Raw genomic sequence first — 19,660 nt, 5'->3', positions numbered from 1 at the left:
AGACTTTAGTGGACAAGTAATCAGATAAAAGTAAATAGAATCATTTTAGTTGTCTGTTTTCCTGTTAATGCACTTCATGCTGCTCAGATTGCCACATTCTAGAGTTTTTCCAGGGGTCTTAGAGTGATTGAATTTTCAGGTAGGTTACCAGACTTAGTGTATGTTTTTATGTAGTTATTCCTTTCTGTGTCTATTTTCATGTCCTGTCTTCACCTTAGTATATTTTTAGATTTGTAGTTCATAATTAAGTGAAATCTGTTCTAGAATAGATTTTCATTTGGGTAGTGATACAGTCTTTTCTTCACAGCTTCCATTCTGTCCAAGAAGTGTTTTGCTCTCTGAATTTCGAGCTGTAAAACGCTCAGGCAGTTGCCATCTTGTAAAAGTAAATGTCTGGTTTACTACTTTTCAAAATGTCTTCTGGACTAGACTTCCATCAAAACACTCAGTATTGGGAATTCTTAGAATTGCTAGATTGGTGAAGGAACATTCTTATTCTTAGCTGTCACCTGCTAGGAAACTCCCTCTGGTATTTCTGACCTGTCAGTATTTCTCAGGAGTTTCTCATAGAAGCTAATTATCAGTGCATTCCATTTAACTGGGGTAAGAAAAAGAAATCAGAGGGGTTTTACTCAGTTGTTTTTTTTATGCTCAAATTGGAGCAATCCAAAAATTCCAAAAATTTGGAATCAAGCATAATGATTTGATAACGTCTCTAAATTAGGAACACTGTAGTTCATATTTTTTATTGAAAATTTCAGACCTCGTGTAAATTGAAAGCTTAATTTTTTCTACAAGAAAACAGACTAGATTTGTTCTACATAAGAGGATAGTTTTGAACTTTCTTACTTTGCTTATCAGCCATTTTCAGCTTGATGGCTGTTGTGTATTACACTGAAAACACTCAATGCCTCCACATGCAAAATCTGAGGAAGACAGAGAAGGAAAACTGAAAGCTCCAGTCAGAACTTAATAAAGAAAAAGGGGAATTCAGTCAGATTCTCCATTTTCTTCTTCAGGGCAGTAGTATGTCAGCATGACCTTGTTGTCTCCCAAGATCTTAGGAAGGCTGTAGGATCAAGCTCTTTTTGTCTGCCTCGTTACAGTCCGTTATTTTCAGTTTTACCTCTGGAGAGGTGTATGGCTTCTGACTATGACTGTTACTTGCTACTTCAGTTCTGGGGGCAGAAATTTTTGGTATGTGCAGTATCATCTCCATTGTTAATTAGAACATCACAGTTACTGGAAGTTCTTGTGGTCTTCATCTTCTATGCTCATGACTCCTCTACTTCTTTTTTAATAGCCTTTCATTTCTCTTGTCTTCTTTCTTGCTCTTTTCTCCACACATGCCTCAGCTTTTTACTGCAGTTGTGCTGATGGTGTTACTGTGTCATATAGGTAGGACCTCTAATACATGTCTTGATCTAGACTTGTCTAGATTTAGATCATGTCCTTACATGCTGCTGCTCTTTAAATTAAAAGAGATTGACACTGGTATATTTAGTCAGTTTTCACATATTTGTTAAAGAGCCAAGTAGAGGGTAGAGAAGGATTGCACTAGTATTGTGAGGACAAAAAAAAAAGGCGAGTCTTCAAAGTAGAAGTATCCTGTGCAAGAGAAAATTATCCAGTACGTAGTTATTTTTCTGCAAACCAAGTAATTAGTCTTCAAAAAGAAAGGTGGCATGCCACAGCAGTTCATTTGCTGCAATTCAGTTCTATGAAGTTGTTTGTCTTCAGCTGTGTACTAAGTTCCCATCACTTTTGTGGCCTGAACATAGACATTCTTTCAGAGCACTTTGAAAAGCATCTTGTTTAAGAGGTAATTTTTTCTGTGGTAGATATTTGGTGGTAGGTACAGAGAAATCACACAGTAACACCACCTTACAGCTACATCTCCCTTGGAGGTGGTTTCTGTCTGTCACTGAACCTAAATACCCTCTCAAGTTCTTGTGGCTCCTAGGGCCACTTAGGTATTCTCAAGGTGTAGGGATTGGCTCATTTAGACAATACAGACTATTTTCAGGTATTTGCTTCTCCAGATGGGAAGGATCATGATGTGGACAAAGGTTTTCCTTGTATCCGGTTCCAGGCTTTTTTTGTAGCTCACACTCCTGATCATTGATTCAGATAGCAGCTCATGTCTCAGTTGATGTCTCCAATGTTAATAGAGTCCTTGCTGAAACAGCTGAAATACTTGCTTTTTGTTGATGCCTTTGAAATGCATCTTCCTTCTGGCTGGACTTAAGAAATCTGAATGCTTACATGATTGTAAACAGAATTCTTCTCTGTCAAGACAAAACCTAATCAGAACTTAAAGGATTTTGTCCTAGTTGTTATAGGGCACTTGTTGTAAAGTAATTCTTTTCATCTGACTGGCAAGGTAATTTAAGCAGTTGAGCTGTCCTGCAGGTTTAACTGCAGTGCATAATATTTTACAGCATAGGCTATAGATAATATTTTACACAAAAATAGGATTGAATAATAAACACGGACCATTTAAGCCCATAGGTTTTTTTTGAATATGCAACATAGAACTTTCTGAAACACCTGCAAGTAGCTATCACCTGAATAAACCTCAAAGCAAGATCCAGCCAGCAATCCTTGGTAAGATCCAGATGAAATTATAGTAAAACAGCCTGAGGAAGGAAAGAATGCAGTGGGAAGGGTAAACTGGAAAGAATGAGCAAGGTAGTATCTCTAGTTATGTGGTTACCATGGAAGAGTCTGAGGCACAGGAATTCTTGAACATTGGAAAAAGATGCTTTACTGCTCTTGAAAGTGCCTGTGTTACTTAGCTCCAAAACAATGAAAAGTCTCATAAATCAGTATAGTCATGGTTGTCTTGTGTGATCCTATTGAAGACGTACTGTTAGAAGTCAAATTTATCATGCTGAATCACAGTGAATCCTGGCAATACGAATACTAGCCATGCAGATATTTAGAATGCAAATCCACATTTTTATATATATTCAGAGATAATTCTAAGATCTGTAGCCTTTATGGAATCCTTTCTTCATATTCTTTTCAGGTCCAGCTAGCTATCAGATATTTTTGCGGCCTATCTTGGATTTGCTGGATTGGGAAAATATGAACTATCTATTCTGGGATTCTTTCCAAAATACAGGGATGTTGTCAGGCAATAGTTTTGATCCTACTTTAAAAGACAAGAATAGAAGAATCTTTTTAATAGTCTAGATAGTCCATATTTTCTTAATTACTTAATCAGAACACTCATAAATATTATTCTTTTGGATCAAATATTTGTGAAATGGCCAGATGAGCATTTGTAGTTTTGCTAGCTAACTCTGTCAAAGGAAATTAAAATACACTATAAATATTACTTGAGACAAACCTTTGTGATGAGGTTGGAAGGGAAGGACTTATCTACCCTTTCAAGAGTACATTTGGTTCCAGACGGATGTTAGCTTTGATACATTCATAAATTGTTATTTTCAACTGCAGAATGTTATTCACAGCTCAGAAATCATCTCTCATGCAAATAAAATTTGCTTACTAAAATAGATTTGTAGTAGGCAGAAAAGAATGTCAACCAATTCATTTGTAATGGCTCACCAACTTTCTACTTCCTTTGAAATTTCTATCAGAATGTGCTGAAATAGAAGTGAACTTAGAAAAAGTCACACTGACTCTATAAGCAACACAGTACCTGGTGCATCTTTTAAAGTTTACCATTATTGGATCTTTCCCGATTTTCATATACCACAGTTTGGACAGATGTGTACTTATTCCTTTCAAATCACCATCATCCATTCTGTATTCCTTTTGCACTGCAGTTGTCCATACTATGTTCCTTATTAGAACTACATAGCAACTTTTTATTCGCAATTAATCAGTTCTTTTGCAATGAAGAACTTGACTTTTAGGATATTTCTAAAATTTCTAAAAATTGATGAATCTTCTCTTGATGTAAAAGCTTTTCAAAATATTCAAAATAGGGTGAGCATCATTTGTGATGCCATGAAGGAAATAGGTTTCCTTTTCCAAAGCTACTGAATATCAAGAACTGAGGAAGGGCCTAGGGGGTGAAACTCCCACTCCCCACTGTTCTTGTGCAGATATTAGAGGCAGGGAAACAAATTTCCTTAATTTTTCTAGGAAATTTTCTTACTGGAATGAGTTCTGCTAAAATGCCTTTCTTCCAATGAGAATTTCAGTAGTTCAGCAATCCCCAAATATTTTGAAGTTACTTTATGTGGAGAAATGTTAGGAAATAATTATATGTTTTTAAGCGTAGTCCACTTCTGAATATTGTATCCTGTCAGGCTATTGCTGGAAGGGGGGGTTTATGCCTAATTTTAATGCCTTATACAAGGCTAGGCTGCTAGTTTCATTATTTTACAAAACAATGTATGGACAATACCTTAAATATATATTTGGATGTTATTTTCAGAGCTTGCTTGGATATACCTCACACGGAGTTATCTCTGAAGAATAAAAGGAATCAGTAGTTCCTTCTTACATACATATTTGTGGAAGATGTTTCGGGAGATTCTAACTTAAATGTTTTTGAAATTTTCAGTGTTGCCAGTTCAGCTTATTGTAAAGGTGCATCCACAGAATCACACAACATTTAAAAATGTACGAGTTTTTTTCTCAATTGTGAAATTTTATAATTATGGAGTGAAAAGTTGATTACTGTATTCTCACATTTACAAAATTGTGAGACTCTCTACTGTGTAATTTCCGATTCATGGAATCACAACAGCTTTTTACTGCTATTACCTGGCTTCCTAATTTAAAAGCACTCTCAAACCCCAGTATCAGTTAGCGGGAGAGTGTTTAAATACTGAGTTGCATTAGGCAGAATGCTAGTTTTCTTTTGATGCTTCTTTGTATAATTGTTAAACTGTTTCAGTAGTTTTATGGTAGGAAAATACGTTATTACATTACTCTTTGGAAAATTGTCCACTGACAACTTGAGTAAAACACTTGTCTCTTATTCTTTATATCTAGTTGATTCTTCCTGCACTCCTTATTTATTTATCTCCTATGCTTACCTTCTGTGAGTAATGGGACACCCATGTAACTCTGCAACTTTGCTTGCTCTTGTGCGTTCTTTTTTTTTTTGTATCCCTTGGGAAATTGTGGATCTGATTTTAGTTGTTGCATCTTCCTGCTGAGTATTTTCATGTAGCCTCTCCAAATGTTAAATTGTGTTTATATTGAAAAATCTCTTAATCATCCTCCTTTTAAACAGTAACACATTTTTGAAGCGAAGTCTTTACAGCTTGGCTCTTTGCAAACTATTTACATACAGTGTTAGCTTTTGGCATCAAGGCAAACGGCTTCACTTTATTTTGCAGCAACTGTATCATCATATGTTAGCTTGCGATGAAGCATGAAGTAAATGCTTATATCTTCATTTCATTTAGCTGTGCTTTTTATTCTGCTTTGCTGAATAGGTAATTGCCTATTACTGCATGTACTACATCTTCCTTTCTGGTAATAGTTTGCTTTTGTGCTGTTCTGCTTTGTTATTATAATTATATAACATTAATTAATATGCTTTTTTTTGTTAAAAAAAACCCAACAGAATCAAGACTTGAAGGTTGGCTTTCAATACCAAATAAAGGAAATATAAAGCGGCATGGCTGGAAGAAACAGGTACAAATGGAGAGGTTTTTTTTTCTTCCTCAATTCCCTTGAGAAGTTTTGTAGACATACAGTGAATGGTTTTACAGCTCACATTTAAGAAACAAAGTAATTAGAGTAATTTAGTGTGTTTACAATACTGAAGAAAAAAGAAAGCCAACAAGAAAATTCAAGTTCAGTGTGAAATCTGTAGTAGTAACACTGCAAATTTACAACAGGTGAGTGAGGAAATGCTTTACCATGGTCATCTTGGAACCATAAAAAATCTTATTTGTCCTTTGAGTAAGCTTCTTTATAATCCTGTTACTGAAAATAAGCTATTTGTTCACCTTGGCAGCAAAGAGTAGAGAATTCTACAGTCTTGAACTCACTGGGAAATGCTCAGGTTAGAGGTGTTGGATCTTAACTGGCATATTGGTTACAAACTTTCTGAGCATCTTGCTTTGTTTTTCCTGTCAAATGAGCAAATGTTTGGAATTCTGTGTGATTGTGAGCAGCTCTGGAAGGATGTCTGTGTACTTTAGGTTGAAGACAGCATCCTTGGGCTTTTTGGGGTTGGGGGGTAGACACTGCAGGCATACTCAGCATTTGGGAATTCTCTTGAAAGTAGGGCCTGCAGTCCATTCCTGCTCTAAAACTCAGTGTGATTTTAACTTGGGTTTTATCCTTTATTTCCCTAGTATGTTGTGGTGAGCAGTAAAAAGATACTGTTCTACAATGATGAAAAGGACAAGGACCAGTCTAATCCATCCATGGTACTAGATATAGAGTAAGTAAAGTTACTGTTAGTTTACACACGAAAGTGCATTGTATGTGAGGTAAATCATAACAAATCTAGAAGCTTGGAATCAAAATTCCATAAATAATTTTTAATTTCCCATACTATTTGGAAAACATCTGCGTAACTGTATTTTGGGTGCTGTTAACAGAAGATACTACTTTTTGTTCTGTCTGCTGTTGCTAAAAGTTAGAAAAAAGTTAAATGCACAATAGTGTGGCACTGTTTGTAGTCACTGGTCTGAATTTACAGAAAGGAAAACCTCGTTATGACAGAGGAGGCTCAGAGACAGTGAGGGACCTATCTCTTGTTACAATTCAGTGTAAGGACAGGTGTTTCCAGTTGCTTCAGCTGATTTCAGGTTTCATCCCCTTGCCTCATACCTTTTTCTTGCTGTCTGAGAAGGATCAATGTTGATCAAGCCCAAAGCATTTCTAGCTTTTCCAGATGGTTTCGGTCTAAAATGACAAAATAAATGAATTGTAATCCCTTTATATTGGTTATACATGAGGAGAACTGTGTCAGTTATCGGTGAAGTCCATTGCTGATACATGACTCTGATGTTTGAACAGCTGCTTGACATTATGGGACCTTATAGAGTAGTAATCGAAAAAAGGTTTTGAACTTCATGAATAGGTCTGTTGGTGACTAACAAATATAGTGGTCTGGAAGGAATCTCAAACTCAGGAAGTGCTTAAGCTGCCAATTGCTCGTAACCAGGAAAAGAGTTATTTTCTCTTTGAGCTGTTTCTTGCTCTCTTTTCATAAATATCTGTTATGGCAACTGTTGAAAACAGGATGTTGGGATAGATGGAGTTAGTCTTGACCCAGTATAAAATGATGTTTGTTCCAAGTTTTATAGCATTTTCAACAGCTGGTGCCCCAGATTGCCTTTTTGTGGTACTCTGGCATTGATTATTTATTAACTGATAACATGATTCAGTAAAAACAAATAAATTACTGAGTAGTACTAGACTTCATATGGTTATCACACAGGCTTATCAGTAAGCTCTTCTAGCAATAATCAGACTTCCCAGTGTTCTGAGGAAGAATTTGTAAGTCTTTTTCACATGTAAATTTGCCATGATGGATCTTGAACCCGTTGTAAGATAACGCTCTTTCCATGCTATGAAATATTTTGGTCTTACTTGGGAAGACAAGGTCTATATCGTTTATGAATTAGTTTAAAATCACATTACAGCTTGAAATTTATCATAATGCTTACATAAACAAGGTTTGTAAGAACTGAAAAGCACTTTGATAACTGTTTTAAAAGCACAGCTAGCCTTTCAGCATTTTCTGAATCATATTTCTTTAATCTAGTAAGCTGTTCCATGTCCGGCCTGTAACTCAAGGAGATGTGTATAGAGCTGAAACGGAAGAAATTCCTAAAATATTCCAGGTAAAAAGAAGAGTACTCTCATTTCTATTTACCCCTCTTGAAAAAGTTTGGCAGCTTCTTTGAAAAGTGTATAAAAATACATGGAGCTTCAACAGTAACACAGCAGTCTTCTCTTTCAGATTCTCTATGCTAATGAGGGGGAATGCAGGAAGGAGCTGGAGGTAGAACCAGTACAGCCGGCAGAGAAGACAAATTTTCTGAATCACAAAGGCCATGAATTTATTCCAACGTTATACCACTTCCCAGCCAACTGTGAGGCCTGTGCCAAACCCCTTTGGCATGTCTTTAAACCCCCTGCTGCCCTAGAATGTCGAAGATGCCACGTAAAGTGCCACAGAGACCACTTGGATAAAAAAGAGGAATTAATTGCACCATGCAAAGGTATGAGTAAGGTATATAGTAATACAAGGTATATATTACATACTCATGGGGTTTTGAGTTCTCTATTCTCTGCATAGTTTAGTAAACCTACTAAACTATTGGAGGCAGATAAAAACACTCGAGTTTAAATGTTTTCTACTCCTTAGTTGTATAATTTTAGATGTCAAAGGTGCTATTAAAATACAAGTGTTAACAGTGCATACGTGCAGGCACCTGTGGGAAGCCTCTGTTGGGTGGTGTGAGTGACGCGGCTCTGCTGAGGGCCCTGAGAGGACAAGGGTTTCCAGATATTTGTGCCCAAGTATGGGGCAGCTCCTGGGTCCCCAGACCATTCTTTCTGTACTTATACATGGCCCGCACAAGGGACAATGCAGTGGCCACATCACCAGGCTGTGTCAACACCTTGAAGAGTAGTACTTAAGGCACTTCACAGATTGAAGTAAAGGTTTCCTCTGGGGTACTCTGAAGTGGAGCCTTTAAGTTTCTATTCTGGAACTCACCCTAAGGCACCCACACAACTTTTCAGCGTATTAAGACTACAATTAGTGTAAGTTTCTCATTTCTTGAATATCAGTGTTATACTCAAGAATATTAATGCAGAGTGACAAATACTGAAGGAAATTATATACATAATTTCCCCTGCTGTTTGTTGAGAACAAAATGGAAATGGATAAACAAATCCAAACCAAGTATGTATAAAGGTGCTGTTGTGCTTTCCAGTGGCACACCTGGCAGGTCATAATTCTTATTTTGATAATGAGTCCTAGTTTTCATGGAATTGTCTTCCTTCTTTTACATACAGTGAGTTATGATGTAACTTCAGCAAGAGACTTGCTGTTACTGGCATCCTGTCAAGATGAACAGAAGAAGTGGGTGACTCATTTAGTAAAGAAGATCCCTAAGACACCACCATCTACTTTTGTTCGTGCTTCTCCTAGAACTATGTCTACAAGATCCTCAGCAAATCAGTCATTCCGAAAAGTTGTTAAAAATACTTCCGGAAAAAATAGGTGAGAGAGAAACTACAAAAGCTGCTAAAAATATGTCTGTCAATCCTATTTAATGTGAAGTTGTGAAATAATTCCATAGTTATGACTGTTGAACTGCTGATCTAAATCTGCTCAAATCCTCATAGGCTGTGGTAACTGTATCAGTTCTTTGATTCTGGAAACGTACCCTATATTTCTTTGATTCTGGAAAGGTGCCTGGCCTGTGAATGCATGTGAAGGAGCTGGTTGCATTGTTTTCTGTTTAAAGGCAAGGCTCGGTAGATGTACGAGCAATGAATGATCTGCATAGTCATTCATGGATTGACTCATAGAACTTGTGTAAGCTGGAAATCTGCGGATGGGGTTGAAATGAGAAACTTACAGATTCTCAGTCTGTTGTTACACCATTTATTTTGGTGTGAGGCAGCTTAATTCCACTCTTTCTCCCTGCTTAGTCACTCCCTGCTTTCTCCCATCCCAGCAGTTGTTTTTGTAAGCCATTTGTGATTCTGTGCATTAACCAGGGCAAAATTTAAAACACGGCTTTTAATGCTAGGTTAGTGGAAGCTGAATTTTAGTGTGCATTAGCTTCCTCATACAGTATGCGTGTTCCTCTCCCCCAGAATAAGCAATTGAGTCAACAGTACAAAGTGGACCCTTCATGTTTCAGAAGGGAAAGAGTCTTCCTAGGTTGGCAGGGCTACCAAAATAAATGTGCGGCAAACATTCATTGCATCAAGTGCAATGAAAGCAAGCATTTGCATGTAAAGATGAACTGGGTGTATCATGAAGCATCTTCCTGCAGAGGAGAGTAGGAAAAAAAAATCTGAAAGATACAAAGGGTGCTGATTTTTTTTGTCCCCATAATTAACACTGAAACGTAAGTGACCATAGTTTTGAGATACTAACGTGTTCAGTGAAGGCCCTCAAGATAATCTCATCCAGGAAGATTAATTTAGGCCTCAAATACAAAGCTGACAATATAAAAAACAGTGATGTTGTGGGCAGTATTGTGCTAGAGGTAATAACCAGTGCAACAGCACGAGAAGGACATAAAACAAAATCTGTGACCAGCAGCTAGGAACATGTAGCTATGCTGGAGTATTTTGGAGGAGAAGCCATGTTCACAAACATGGAACAAAGTATCAGTTTGCCAGTTACAGTTCAAATAGTAAGAACATAGAATCATAGAATAGTTAGGGTTGGAAAGGACCTTAAGATCATCTAGTTCCAACTGAATCATGATGTGATTTGACATTTTTTGACACTAGCAAAGCCAAAGTTGTGAAACAGAAACACTTGATCTGTGGGGAGATTTCCTGGGAAGAGGGAAGTTTTTCCTTAGTCTTCACTGTAAAAGCAGTTGAAAACAGGGGTGTGAGTAAGTCTAAAAGCACACAGTGATAAACTGGGGTTAAGAATGACTGTAAAATCAGAGTTTACTTACTAAATAGTAGCATCTTTAGTAGGTACCAAATAAAGATAACTTGGTAATTGCTGATTTCAGGGGGTTAAGTCATGTCTGTTATGTATTTACTGGGTGTGCACTTGTACAACAGTCATGTTAAATTGTCTTGTCTACATGGTGCTCATTTCACCCAACTTCCAAAAGCTTAGCAGTGTTTCCAAACTTACTTTTCTCTCAGTCCTCAATTTTCCAAGATGTACTGGAAAATATCAGACTCCTTCATAGGCTTTAGCCAGATATTTTGGATATAAATGACACCTGCTGATTTTAAAATCTGCATCATTAATAGCTGTTGTTTAAGATCATCTTTATTTGCAAGAGGACTGTTGAAGTACTCCTGTTCTGTGGTTGAGAAAAACACTGTGGTCTTATGTATGATATGATAGATTTATTTCAACAATACTCAGGATTATAGAAAACAGTTATTAAAGGCAAACCTTTTAAACAGGCAGATAAAGATAACAGAAGTACTTATGACTGATTAAAGAGCTGTGTTACTGATTAGTAAGATTTTTCAGTGAGTCTCGGATGATCTAAGACTGAAAGAAGCAGCATATTATGATGTTACTTAAAAGGATTAGGTGGAATGATTTTGATACTGAATCACTGTCCCATTGTCAATTCTGGGAAACAAACAGAACTGATAATGTAGAATTCATTAAAATATAAAGTTATTAAAATGTGACACTTAAATAATGCTTGTCAATGTGACAGAAAAGACTTCAAATTAACTGAAAATCTTTTGATGAGGCAGCATTCTTGGACAGTAAAACCTAACAAAACAACCAACCCCCTCAAACCAACCAACCAGCCAGTGGGGTTGGAAAGAATTATTTTCCTACACCATTTACATGCATCTTGAAGCTGCATTAATGGGAATAATCTGAAACAACACTTGGAAGATGTAGTCATGATTGTACATTTTAGAATTCATCCTCTGTTACTGAGTACACAAGACTTTTCCCTCCTCCTGGCCAAACCTTATCTATATAGAGTTCACTTTGTAACGATAGTGCATACCTCTATTTTACATTTAGACATGTAGAGTTGCAGCCACTGATCCTTGGTTAGTGCTTGAAATTATCTCTTTTGGACCCTTTCAGGAAGGTCCATAATTCAGTTTCCTGACTGTCTGAAAAAAAGTAAACTTACTTTTCTAAGCTAGTGATTGAATCAGCCTGCTAAGAAGTGCAGTGATTGCTAGAACTGAGGACAGGTAAGTAGGAGGATGCCCCCCTGGGTTAGGAAGGTGACAACATGTAGAACAGTGGGCCCTTTTCCTTTCAGGAGAAGGCTTCTCTGAACTCAGTGCAGTGCACCCAGCAGATGTGGGAGTAAGAGTTGCAGTGATGATTTTTATGGGCTATACATGTTTAGCTTTTACTAAGTACCTGAAAATTGTTCTCTTGTCAAACAGTATAGCAGAACTTGATCTTGGTGATGGAGGCATACCATGTAAGCAGGCATTAACTCTTTTGTCGAATGGATACAGACTTTGACACATGCTTTGAGACATTTTAGTATACTTCATTATGGGTCTGATCCACCTTTCTTTGCAGTCAGTAGGCAGCATTTCATTGCCTTCCTGGAGAGGTGTATCAGGCCATTAAAAGGACCCTCACATAAAAGTTCATCTTAAGTTCTGTTCCCCATTTTAATAACTTACTGCTAAGAAATATGAATCAGAACTTCATGATGAACTTGCTAGCATTTGCAGTACTGCTTCTAGACCTGAAATTACACTTTGTAGTTTACAGTGTGCTAATTTATATCATTGTACCAGCACAGATGGCACATTTTGTTTTCATATATTTGGACTTTGGCACCTGATCAAGTTAATGCATGCTTAAAAAAAACCAAATCTGAACAAGCAAAACTCTTGTGCATCAAATGAGCTCTGGCAACTGCATGTGTGTGTGCTTTTAGCCCTGTAGAGCCTTTTCTTGTCCTGCAAGTGGAAGAGGGTCACCTTGCATTTGCCATGAATACACTCATGATTGTTTAGCTGAATTGTTCACTTGTAAAGCTGCAGTAATACTGTCATCTGTCTGACCTCTGTGTTCATTTCATATTGATTGAAACCAAGAACAGTTTGTGGAAGATTGTGTAGGTATGAGCTTAGCATTATACCACGTCAACTGAAAGAGTATTTTGTTAATGTAAAATATTTCCTTCACTGGAGCTCTTGGCAAACATGCACTGGTGCTATGAAGCTAATTTTTTGCTACTTGTAATTAATTGTCTCTTTTCTTCTTTATTCCAGCTAACCACATGTACAGTGCTTATTGGGAAATCATGGGATGCAGTCTGAGAAACAGGGCTTTTTTTAACCACACAGCAGTGCAGACGGGCTGTTGTTCCTTTCAACATAACTATCACAGGCTTCAGGGTTAAGATTGCTATTATTGTCTCCTCCTTGCTTTGGCACAAAAGCACGCTGAGGGTGTTTAATTGCGGGTTTCCCTAAAGGTAGATTAGATTAATTATTACTATGTAATGCAAGTTAAAGCAAATAAAGCTTAGCTAGGTGTATAAAAAAAGGTGCAGCCTTTTTGGATTTTTTTTTAAAAAGCCTGTCAATCGTGATGAATGCAGCCAACTTTCTTCGCATCAGTGAAAGAAAAGGACTATTCACCCTGTGAAGGGGCTATTTATGTCAAGATGAGCATACAAAATGGAGTAGAGGAGAAGGGTATCTCAGTGAGAAGGACTGCAATTGCTTTCAAGACTCAAAGTTGTGCTCTTGAAGACTGCAGAACTAGCTTAAAAATGAAGCCTTATCACTTGAACTTCAGTGCCTTCACTGCAGAGTTCTTAACAGCCTTATTGCTAACCACCTACTATGGAATGGATCAAAGTGTTAAATATTTTGCATTATGCTTTACAAAATACTGATTTCAGCAGGTTTGTAAAGGGGGGAAAACAAGTAATTGCCTTTAATCTATGCATTTTTGCCAAGCCATACTGAATTATTGTTCTATTAGAGGCATTAGAAACTAACAGTAAAAAGAACCACCAAGTTTGGAAGCGTATTTTGGGGTACATCATTTCTGTAACTGTGTAATGTATTGCCTTACAATTATAAGTGATAACATACATTAAGTTAACAAACATTATGAAATATATGCACTGTTTGAACTGTAAATTATTGTTAGAACACTTTTACTGGGTTTTACATTGTCCTTTTAGTGCCTTGAGATAATTGTATTATTGCCATGTCAATAAATGTAGAAATCTAAAATTAAACAAAGGAAAGGTCTAAAAAACTATTGCATATCCATGGTTTTTACTGAATTTTAATTGGTTTAAGTATCATAGATGTATTTTCTAAATTAAGTACAATCTTTGAATGAAAATTCCTCTTACAAAGAAAGACTGATTTGGGTTTAAGCCAAGAGATGTGTAGGCAATGCAGGGAAAAATAACAGGAAAGCATGTAACACAAAACATTCTGGGTAATTCAGGAATTTCAGTGAATGCTGTCAGACTCTTGCTTTGTAGCAGGAATACATTCATGGTATGGGCAGTATGGTTTTGTTTTATTTTATTTTGTTTCTTAACCAAATACCTCCTCAGTAATTTATAATGGCTTTGCAGTTGTGTATTAAATAAGAAGCACTGGAAAACTGATTCGTCCTTAGGACGATTTGCATGTTTCAAGTGGTATTGAAAGCCGCACTGATGGATATGTAATAATAAACATATCTGTTATTAATATGGTAATGACTCTGTGCTCATTTAATGAGAAATAAAGTAATTTATGGAAACACCCTTTTGAAAACGACTGGCATGGTGTTTTCTCCTGACTGCAGCTTGTACATCTTTCTAAGCATCCGGATGTTACAACAGTTTCCTAGTTCAAGGTGTGTTTGCAACATAACACCTGGGGGCCTCTGAAACATTTTTTCACTACTCTGCATGAGTAAGTAAATGCCATATTAAGTAAGTTTTTTCATTCCCTTATTCTCATGGCCTGCTGTAGTAGCCTAGATTGTGCTTATTATTCAGCCATGACCCTGAGCTTGCCTTGTGATTGCTTCACTTTCCACGATGTAGGTTTGGAGCTTCAGAAATCCTGCTTATCTGGGGGAGGGAACCCTGATCAAAAGACAGAAAACTTTGTGGGGTGGATTTTGTTGGTGGAGACTTGTGGGGAGGTTTGGCTCTGGCTTTTTTTTTTTGTTTGGAAGAGCCTGTGCATCCCATGAAGCCACCTGTCCATAAATCAACCTGGGTAATCCACCAAGGCCTGTAGAACAATGGAACAGTAAGGACAAATTACATGCAAGTGACTGTATGTCCTTTGAAGGTCACAGTACAGATAAATAGAAGTAGGTGATGTGATTTCAGACTGTTCCTCTGTGTTGAGCTTGCTGTATCAGAAATGGCAGCAGTTTCAAAGCTGTGGCTGGAGCACACTAAAGGCTACTTTCCAGACTGCAGGTCACACTGACTGGTAGCTTGCCAAGCAATACAAGGGATAATTATGATCTGCTTTAATCTTCTATCACATAGCTAGAGGGAAAATAACATAGTAAGATGATTATAAAACTATATTACTTAAATACATACATTATTGTAGGAAATTTAGAGCAGTAGAAAAGGCCTGTAGTCAGGTCATTCTCCAGATGCAGCCTAAGTTTTGGATTGTTTTTCTGCTTTCCTGTTTGGGTAACTAGCTACCTCTACAGGCTCACACGCTCTTGCTTGAATAATTTCTTAAGCAAAAAAAAAGTCCTATCTTATAGTTCCATATTTTATAAATCTCAAAAATAGCATAAACACTTATAGATTATGACTAGTGGGAAGAGAGAAGGATTTTGGAAAAAATGGGTTTGCTGTGCAGATTGGCACTGTCATTTCCATAGCTTTTTAGCGCTGCTGAAATTCTGCAATTCTTTTTAAATGCTGATTTTGCTTGGGGAAAAAAAGACATAATGAAGTGTAAAATTACATTGACTTGCATGGCTGGGATAAGTTGCAGCTAAAATGCTGTAATAATAAAGTCTAGACATGCAAATTACAGTTTGTGTGTTTGGGTAGGCTGATGTTGGCACTTGTTTACTATAAGCAAGGTGCCTATCTACAGGAAGAGCTACACTCTGAATAACACATTCAGCCAAAGGTTTCCCTATTAGGAAAAGTAATTTGTGCATTAGATATTTCAGGGAAATACCTGATTTCCTGAATTAGGTATTTAACTGTATAAACAGGTATTTCAGGGGGAAAAGAATTATACTTTTAGCAAGCATCAGCTTTACCATTCAGAAAAAAAATCATCAGTGTGCTGTTATGTTCATTGCAGCTCCACTTTTTCTGGCTCTTGCGTTCATATTTTGCTTAGCTTTTACCCTTGTCAGTAACAATTCCTCTCACAGGAACATTCTGCCTACTGTCACCTAATACAGTGCCAGGAGGTCATCAAGAGACGTCGATGTATCAGCTTTGAAAAGCTAAGTATAAATCAGCCTGGCTAAATCATGCTGGTGAAGCTGGCTGAGAAATTCAGGAAGTCCACATTCTTACGTGATCATTTTTTGGTGACTTGCCTCCACCTTTTTTCCATTTTTGATTCCTATATTAGGTTAAAAGTTCATTAATGGTGGTAGAATGCCCAAATCTGCTTTCATTCCCTCTTCAGACTCCCTATTCCTGCTGAAGGAAACAGGAAAAGATAAGAGTAGTTAGCTGTAGCAAAACAGCCTGGGTAATGAGAAAAGGATGTAGCCTCTCCCACGAGTGGGATTCGGCAGCAGCCACCAGTGCTGGACCCAGAAGCAAGTCAGGGCTCATGCAGTGAGGAGAGGGACAGCAGATGCTGAGCTTCCCTCTGAGCTGGTGAACTGTACTGGAAATTCTTTATATACTAGTTACAAACATAAAGAAACACAAAAGGAGATTTGGTTTGGAACAGTTTCCCCTGAGAAGCTGTGGCTGCCCCATCCCTGGAAGTGTTCAAGGCCAGGCTGGACAGGGCAACTCAGTCTAATGGAAGGTGTCCCTGCCCATGGTAGGGGAGTTGGCACTAGATGATCTTTAAGGTCCCTTTCAACCCCAACCGTTCTATTATTATTTTTCTTTCCGCCAGCTGTACATTCATAGTAACCCAGAATGCAAAAAGTTTGAAACCTGCTGAAACTGGACAAGTAACACCGAAATGGGGGATACTGAACTTTATATGTGACTTTTAAACAGCTGCATTGCTGTTTTTCTTTATGCTGCCATTACATTTTCTGTATCATCTATTATTAGAAGTCACACCCTATTGACACTGTATTTCTCAGTTTGTACTTGCTGTGAGATAGGGATCAAACATAGCAGTGGCTTCCAGGCTCAGAGCAGCATGCTGTGCCATAGCCTAGGGCCCAAAGCTGGTTCCTGGGGCAGTTGTGGTCATCTCCATTCAGGCCTTGCTTCACCCTGTGTGATGCTGGGAAGATCGTGCACACCAGAGCTGTGTTCAAGTATCTTGTTTCTGTTGCTCATTTGGAGACAGTGAAGGTTTGCAGTGCAAGGTAGTGGAATGCTTACCATAAAAAAGAACTTTTCTTTAAACATGTGAAACACCATAGTGTATCAGATACTGAAAAATCATACCTAAAGCACTTGCAAGAGTTTAATATGCAGGGCAATTGTATGCAGGGAGTTGATGTGACTTGATCCTGCCTGTTGTGAATACACACACATAAAAAGGTTTAGAGCCTGAAGCTACATAGAAAGTTTCCCAAGAACATTGTGTTTCCTGTAGAAAATAAGATGTATTTTAATAAATGCATATATGTGTCAATAAATTTATGTGTCAATATACTGGATGATGCAGCTTCCCCTTTAAAGGAGCTAGACATGTAAATGGAGTACTTTAGTTCCTGAGACTCTGATTATTTAAAAAGAAGATTACCACCTTCGTTCTGTCACAGGCATCACAGAGGTGCCTAGGGCATGCTTTGCAACAGGCCTGCCTTGCTTCCCTGCACCTTTCATGGAACGGCAGCTCCTGCTGTACCGTCTGAGGGTACACCTACTACTTGTGCTCCCCAGAAATGAGCCATGAGAGATTTCCTACAGTAAAAACCCTCTATAAACAGCTCTGGACTTGCTGTGACCCATCTTCCAGCATTAATAAATCCTGCCAGGGCTATTAGCCTGCATGTAGTGATGTGGTATGGACACAGTCCCAGTTTTTGGATCCAAGCTGGTTTGCCTCCAGCCAGCTTGGGATGAGAAGCAGCCATGCTCAGATGGCCCTGCATAAGGCCACAGAGACCCAGCCAGGGCGGGCAGCTTTGCTGTCCCTGCGGCTCGTCTTCAGACACAATTAATGTTCAAGGCTTCCTCACAATTCTACTGCTGTGAGGGTAACCTGTACATCATATTTCTAGATTGGATATAAGGAAGTTCTTTACTGTAAGGGTGGGGAGGCACTGGAATGGGTTGCCCAAGGAAGTTGTGAATGCACCATCCCTGGCGGTGTTCAAGGCCAGGTTGGACAGAGCCTTGTGTGGGACGGTTTAGTGTGAGGTGTCCCTGCTCACAGCAGCAGGGTTGGAACTAGATGATTTTAAGGTCCTTTCCAACCCTAACTATTCTGTGATTCTATCTTTCTATGATATTTATATATCAGGTTGCACTCTGTCTCTATACTCCCAATGTCAGTTTGTGTAAGATTCCAGGAATCCACTGATCCCTTCCTCAAGGCAAAAATCACCAAGTCGTTACAGCAGGAAGAGGCCTAAGCGATCTCAGAGGGAAGAATAGGGAGGTGGTGGTTCTTCACCTCGTGGAGGTCCTGAAGGGTTTTCCTGCAGATACAAACCCCGACGCTTCTCTTTCAGCACAGCTCCCTCTAGTGCCTTTCACAAACCCTGGAAACGACGGTCTGCGATTGCCCAAGACCTTATCCTTTAAGGGCTGCTCTAAAAGGGAGAATGTTTTCAGTGCAGTTTCAGCCCGTAGAGCATTCCATTTTCATACAGCAGTCACGAATAAATGACTTCTATAGTGGTCACTGCTGGTATGAAGAACAAATGGCTAGACAGGAGACACCCTGCACTTAAGACTCAGGCAGAGAGCTCGGCTCTGCTCTCAATTGAGTAGATGCTCTGCAGGATCTCACCCTGGAACTGTATTGGAACTTTTCAAAAGACTCCTTTATGCAAGTCACAATAACAGAAGATTCATCACCCTTGGCTGATAAACTTTAACACCACTTTAATCGCCTTCACAAATGAAAACACTTCTTAATTCAAGATCAGCTTAATTTCAGCATACCACCCATCAGAGTTTCTCTGTAAGATGTAATCCTTGTTTCCCAAAACTTCCTTTTCCCATCTAGGGGCCTGTACTGGACAATAAAATCAACTTTTGTTCTTCTCCATGACAAACTGAAAAGACTGAAATTTTTAAACCCTTCAACTGTTTGGAACTGGAAATCACACTGGGTAAACTGCGTGTTTATCTAGCAAAGATCCTGCTTGTTTTGGGTACCACTTTTATAGCAAAAGCAGGGACAGACAAGCAAATGCAGAGAGCCTACCAGCAGCAGCGGCTGCAGAAGAAGCTCTTGCAGCTGCAGCAGCCAAAAGAGCTGAAGGTAACTGTTTTCTAGGGGTGGTAGCTAGGACGGGTCTTGAGGAAGAGGTATTTCTTCCGGCATTCGCTTCCTTTTCACATGTTAAAGAAGCTAAAGCAGTGCTTAAATCGCAGCCTAACAGCAACACTTTTGGTGGAAGCACTTGAGACTCACGCATCCATGTCTACTGTTTTTAGCATCTTTGTAACTGCTTTTTATTGTCCTGGCCATTTTCATCACCCTTCAGGGCTCCTGATCTGTTAAAAACAGTTGCTGGCAGATTAGGCTCCCCCTCTCCCCTTACTAGAATTCTTCCAAGTTTACATATCCCCCCACACTTTCCTATAACCCAAACGTGTTTCACAGCAACAGACCCTTCCTCCACCCTCCCTCTGGGCAACCAGCCAGCGCGCCTACAAACCCACCTCAGCCCTCCGCCGCCTCGCCCTCACACCGC

The 19,660-nt window shown here is 38.6% G+C and overlaps 1 protein-coding gene across 1 annotated transcript in view; it reads left to right on the top strand.

Annotated features, from left to right (window-relative positions):
- ROCK1 (Rho associated coiled-coil containing protein kinase 1) overlaps positions 1 to 14,415 on the top strand; it is an 84,634-nt gene extending 70,219 nt beyond the window's left edge. Inside the window, exons 28-33 of the mRNA XM_065668092.1 lie at positions 5,558 to 5,628; positions 6,297 to 6,385; positions 7,718 to 7,796; positions 7,916 to 8,177; positions 8,980 to 9,187; positions 12,898 to 14,415. Of these exons, the coding sequence (XP_065524164.1) occupies positions 5,558 to 5,628; positions 6,297 to 6,385; positions 7,718 to 7,796; positions 7,916 to 8,177; positions 8,980 to 9,187; positions 12,898 to 12,901 (713 nt within the window). The 3' untranslated portion in view covers positions 12,902 to 14,415. The remainder of the gene's footprint in view (positions 1 to 5,557; positions 5,629 to 6,296; positions 6,386 to 7,717; positions 7,797 to 7,915; positions 8,178 to 8,979; positions 9,188 to 12,897) is intronic.
- The last annotated feature ends 5,245 nt before the right edge of the window (positions 14,416 to 19,660 follow it).

This window comes from Lathamus discolor, chromosome 2, assembly GCF_037157495.1.
Source record: "Lathamus discolor isolate bLatDis1 chromosome 2, bLatDis1.hap1, whole genome shotgun sequence".
Taxonomy (NCBI): domain Eukaryota; kingdom Metazoa; phylum Chordata; class Aves; order Psittaciformes; family Psittacidae; genus Lathamus; species Lathamus discolor.
Note: the sequence above shows the minus strand (reverse complement) of the source record. Positions and strands in the feature narration are given on the sequence as shown.